This window comes from Diabrotica virgifera, chromosome 7 (genome assembly GCF_917563875.1).
Source record: "Diabrotica virgifera virgifera chromosome 7, PGI_DIABVI_V3a".
Lineage (NCBI taxonomy): Eukaryota > Metazoa > Arthropoda > Insecta > Coleoptera > Chrysomelidae > Diabrotica > Diabrotica virgifera.
In genome coordinates, this window is record NC_065449.1 from 163745351 (window position 1) to 163751350 (window position 6000).

The 6000-nt window shown below is 31.8% G+C and overlaps 1 protein-coding gene across 1 annotated transcript in view; it reads right to left on the reverse strand.

Moving 5' to 3' along the window:
• Window positions 1-5064, reverse strand: part of LOC126888843 (zinc finger protein 501-like) — a 63515-nt gene extending 58451 nt beyond the window's left edge. Inside the window, exon 1 of the mRNA XM_050657269.1 lies at window positions 4688-5064. Within this exon, the coding sequence (XP_050513226.1) occupies window positions 4688-4931 (244 nt within the window). The 5' untranslated portion in view covers window positions 4932-5064. The remainder of the gene's footprint in view (window positions 1-4687) is intronic.
• Between the last annotated feature and the right edge of the window lie 936 nt (window positions 5065-6000).

Genomic DNA, 6000 nt, shown 5'->3' on the forward strand with positions numbered 1-6000 from the left:
CGCTGGGCTCACTTAATCCGGGAAGAAGTTTTTCACGCAACCATTTCACAAACATTTCCGTGTTCATATTGTCATGATAGTCACTGTTTTTTTATGTAGACGAAAATATTAAATCAGCACCTTCTATAAAGCCTGTCTTCCCTCCCGCGTGCAGAATTATATGTCGCTTCCCTTCTCCACTAGTATGCTTGATCGATTTTATGTTGTCATCTTGCCATATTCTCTTGGTAGCACCCTTAGAAAATATCCATGTTTCGTCTAAATATACAAAAGTTGACCCTTCTTCTTTAAATTTGTTATATTTTCTCAGAAACTCAATTCTCTTGTGTACAACAGAACTTCTTTCACAAAGCGCTTTTCTGTTATCCTCTTTTTTAAATTTGAATCCTATGCTATGTAGGACTTGCCATAAACTTGTTCTGCCGATGTCACCAAATTTCCTCTCTTTTAACTTAAGTAAAATTGTATCTAAAGTCACATGTTCCTTATTTGCACGCATTTGATATATGATATTACGAATTTGAAATTTTCGTCCTTCGAACATATCGTTCGTTTTTAATAACAGGCGAGTATGGTGGTGATCGTTTCCCGGCACTTCACTATTCTCGTTTTTAATTGTAGATCTTAATTTTGATTCGCTAATTCCTAAAGCATCGCACACGCGTTGTTGTACAGACGTTACCGATTTTAAAGGACCACCATTGTTTTTTTCCGCAATAAAGTACTTATGTAGGTTACAAATTAGAGTATCTACATCTAAAACACGTCTTGGCATTTTCGGTTAAACAGCACGAACAGATTCTCACAAAATTAACAATATAAGGCGTTACCAATTCGACAGAATAAATTCAACTGGAAGATAACAAATGTCCTTATAGTTTCTTATAGCATTCCTGATTTGTTTGTCGACCCATTTAGTTAAATTACCTATTAAAATTGCATTAGTTTGTCATACTTTCTCTAATTTGGTTTTGCACCTATTTGGGTAGTTAAGTACTTTCACTTGAATAAGTAAAATGCCAAGACAGTTACCGTAATTAAAATAGGTCAAAAAGTGAGCTTTATTTTGTTACTATACAGTATGGTGCAAATGAAAGGAATAAATTCGTTATTTCGTAAACCGGCGACTTTAAGGAAAAATCCTGAAACAGGTCGATTTTTATTTTTAAATTATGATATTTTGCCATAAATGTCATACTAGTAACGTCATCCATATGGGCGTGATGAAGTAATCGATGATTTTTTTAAATGAGAATAGGGGTCGTGTGCTAGCTCATTTGGAAGATCATTCAATTCTCTATTTATTAATATAAACATTTACATAATTGTTTATACAGGGCGCCCAAAAAATTTTTTTAATTTAAATTATTTGACAAAAAAAGAAGAATCTATATAATTTATTTAATTTAAAATACATTTTATTGCTGTTAGAAATCAGTAAAAAAATGTTTATATCACAAATAAACATTGTTTTTCGCTTAAATTAAATGTTCAAACTTCCTAAGAAACAGGTGGCTGGCGGGAGCTGGCTTGAACATTGAATTTAATCGAAAAGCAATGTTTATTTTTGAAATAAACATTTTTTCTGTTTCTGGGCAACAGTAAAATGTATTTTGAATTAAATAAACTACATACATTCTTCTTTTTTGTCAAATAATTTCATTAAAAATTTTTTTGCACGCCCTGTACAAATAATTGTGTAAATGTTTATATGACTAAATAGTGAATTTAATGACCTTTCAAATGAGCTAGCACTCGACCCCTATTCTCATTTAAAAAAATCATCGATTACGTCATCACCCCCAGATGGATGACGACACTAGTATGATATATATGCCAAAATATCATAATATGTTGAATGGGTTTATTGACAGATTTTAAAACACATTGTAGGTATACCCCCAAAATATATTTTATTACTATTCCTTTCTGTTTCAATAGTTTATTAATGTTTCTTCACTGCTTATATCAATAATACATAGTCTCAATTTACAATCAATTACTTTCAACTGAATTTTAATCCCTTCCTTTCTTTTCTTTTCTACTCTAATTCTCACCCTTTAATTTATATCTCAATTTCATGTACCTACATTGTTGTCTATCAATTCACATTTATTACTGTTATTACTATATAGTCCTGTCGCCAGGGGGGGTACAACGGCCTTCTTAATTCAGATGGACTTACCCAAGTTTTTTTTATGTATTTTGGCCCGTAGAACACGAATTTTTTGGGTAACAGTTGATCCGGATGTCGATAAGATTGTTATAAACAAAGAAGTTGAGGAATTACATAACAGCGATTTCTCGCAAAACAAAACATTTTTTTCTATTTTTTGGGTCATTCTAACCAAAAAATGTTCCTACAAGTTTTTTCGTAAGATGCATAGTTTTCGAGATAAACGCGGTTGAACTTTCAAAAAATCGAAAAATTGCAATTTTTGAACCCGAATAACCTTTGAATAAAAAATAAAATAGCAATTCTGCTTACCGCCTTTAAAAGTTTGAGTCATATTTTATCTGTTTTGAATATTTGCATTGCTAAAAATTTATTTTTTGATTGTTAAAAAAAGCTATAAACACATAGTGTTTCCCGTGCCTAATACATGCGTTTTAATGCATGCTACGTAGAAATAGCCCCGCTTGCACTCTTACCTCCTCTACCTACTCATTCGATTTTAAATGAGAAATCATTGAAAACATCACTCAAGCACTAGGTGTTTATAGCTTTGTTTTAACAATAAAATAATAAATTTTTAGCAATACAAATAATTAAAACCGATATAATTTGACTTGAACTTTCAAATGCGGTAAGCAGAATTGCTATTTTATTTTTTAATCAAAAGTTATTCGGGTTCAAAAATTGCAATTTTTCGATTTTTTGAAAGTTCAACCGCGTTTATCTCGAAAACTATGCATCCTACGAAAAAATTTGTAGGAACATTTTTTGGTTAGAATGGCCCAAAAAATACAAAAAAATGTTTTCTTTTGCAAGAAATCGCTCTTATGTGATTCCTCAACTTCTTGGTTTATAACAATCTTATCGACATCCGGATCAACTGTTACCCAAAAAATTCGTGTTCTACAGGTCAAAATACATAAAAAAAACTTGGGTAAGTCCATCTGAATACAGGAGGCCGTTGTACCCCCCCTGGCGACAGGACTAATATGACTGCTAATATACCCTTTTAGCTACAATTTTTAAGCTTTCCGATGTTTCATCCTTTTTACGACCACTACTCCTCTCATTAAAACATCAAGGAGTATTGACTTTAGCAATTTAGGTTACAGCTGCACGTCCACATCTAACATATATATTAGATATCGACCCGTTTTGATCCAAACGTTGTTAGTCTTACACTAACACATACACTAATAAATAGAAGTCTTTAATAAATATAAATAAAAACAAAAATCTTTTAATAAATAGAAATAAAAATCTTTAAAACCATCACATTTTAAAAAAATTGTATATATGGCATTCACTTTAGTCTACTTCACAAACAAAATAACAGGTACAGATTTGTTGGTTGTCTTTCACCAACTATCTCTTCACCCTCAAAAATTCCCAAATTCCATAAACTTGTTTACCTTTGCAACATTCTCCGTCTATTCCACCATATCCCGTTAGCATAACTTAAGCAGATATATCATGTTAATGAATACTGAGGTAGTACCTCCTTGTAACTGAATCATTTAGTTACTTGTAACCGTTGACCTGAAGATGCTCTGCATACTTTAGAGAGCGAAACCGGTCGTCGGAAGTTACAATACATGATTGAGAGTACGTCTGTCTTTTACTTCATTCAAAATATCATAATTTAAAAACAAAAATCGACCTGTTTCGGGATTTTCCCTAATGTCATCGGTTTACGAAATAAAGAATTTATTCCTTTCATTTGCACCATACTGTATATACGAGTAGTTGCAAAATTTACTGAATGCATTAACATTATTTAGTGGTGGCCGCATATCGAAATAACTACTCTGTGATAGACCACATAACGAATTAGTTACTCTGCGGTAGACCGCATATTGGATGGTAGACCGCATATCGAATCGGCACTAATCTATATATTTTTTCGTATTTAAAATATTACTTGCGGGTAAATCCTAATTGTTCTTTTAGTCAAGGAAGTCTCTTCGCATCTGCTCGGGAAAATGTTCTAGTCAGGTGTTTTGCATAATCTTACTCCTAAGTTAGTATTAAGTTTTTGCTAAGAAAGGTATTTCTAACAAGGGTGCATTGTATTTTATTATTTATCTTATTATTTTTCCTTAAATTATCCTGTTTATTAAATTTTAATCAAAAAATTACTAAAAATTCAATAATTAAATAGATATTGGCCCTCTACGCACCCGAGGTCTACGCTTATGTTACTGGTATACCTAAAATATTACAATCGACCTGCCGATTCGTTTGTTTCTTTATTAATCCGTGACCGGTGTATCCCTACCGAATAGAGAGTATGTGGTATTCACACTAAATCAAGAGAGCAATTGATATATGTGGTTTCTTTTTTCGGCTGTAGAAAATATTCTGATGTATTTGGATTTTCTCTAACAGTTGTAAATCGTGAGATACAAGGTTTTCAAACTAAAACCACAAAAATATCATTTTCGAAAAAAAAATGAGATACCAGGTTTTCACACTAAGCCATCATTATATTTTACTTTGTGGTTTACTTACCATCTGTATTTGTTTGTCCCTCTTTAAATGACGAAAGTTTATATTCCTCTTGTTTTATTTCGGTCTTTATGGGAATTTTCTGTAAAGCTACATATTCAAATCTATCATCATGTGTACTTTCTCTTAGGGGTTCTTCCTTAATTTCGATTTTACAAATATCCAAAGGGCCATCATCAACAGCATTACAATACATTTCTGCTGAACATGTCTCATCAGCAACTTCTTGTTTAACTTCCATTTCCATTTGTTTAAAGTTTGGTTTTGTTTATTACAAAAATATTAACACAAAAAGTACATAAAAAGAAAAACAAACAAAACGAAAGATAAGGAAAATGAAAATTCGCTCATCTGTCGATCTGTCACTGTCATCTGTCTAAGACCAATTTTGACAGATTCAGAGTAGGAAACCTACAACACAAAAATTCCTTCCTCACACCATAGGGCATTCAAATCTACTGTCAAGATTAAATCAATCTGACAGCCGGGAGGCAAACACAAATGTTATGTATCCGTTTTTTAGCGCTTATTCACAATGGACGTAACCATGATACTATAAATAACAAGATAATATTATATTGCACATCCTGTAGTCGTGACGTAAGTGGAGACCTTCAAGCTCGTAATGGTTCGTAATCATTCGTACCATGATATGCCATGATTCGTACATGATTCGTACTATCCGATTAGTTCGCGGTTGGCTATCCTAGTGTAAAAGTACGAAATTCATATACTTTTTTTTGGGAATTTCCAAAATAAAAAGTACCGTACCAATTGTTTTAAAAATTTGCATGAACATTGATTATAAAAAGAAGTTTTTTTAAAATTAGTTAAAACATTTTCAGTTTCAAAAACCGCCAAACTGACATTTTTTATCCGATCAAAGAACCCCTAATTGATGGTATAGGAAATAACTTATATTTCACTAATAACTTTGAAATTATTTGTTTCAGGATCTCTATTAGTTCCAATCACTGTAGCAGTGGAGCTATGTTTTTTTTTCATGGTACCAGTAGATGGCGCCTAAATCGTTTAATTTTCAAAATTTTTGTACCTCTTTATATAATAAATGCTCATGCCAATTTTCAAAACAATTGGTAGAGTAATTTTTATTTTAGAGATTCCCAAAAAAGTATATGAATTTCGTACTTTGACACTAGGATAGCCCCTTAAGCTAAGTGTATATTTTTTATCTTTCACAGTAATTTTGACAGGAGTCTCGACACTAAATTTTTTTCGAATATGTATGTACATAGAAGTTTAATGTTATTTTGCTAATTGAATAATTTCATCACATAGCAAAATAGCGCAAAATA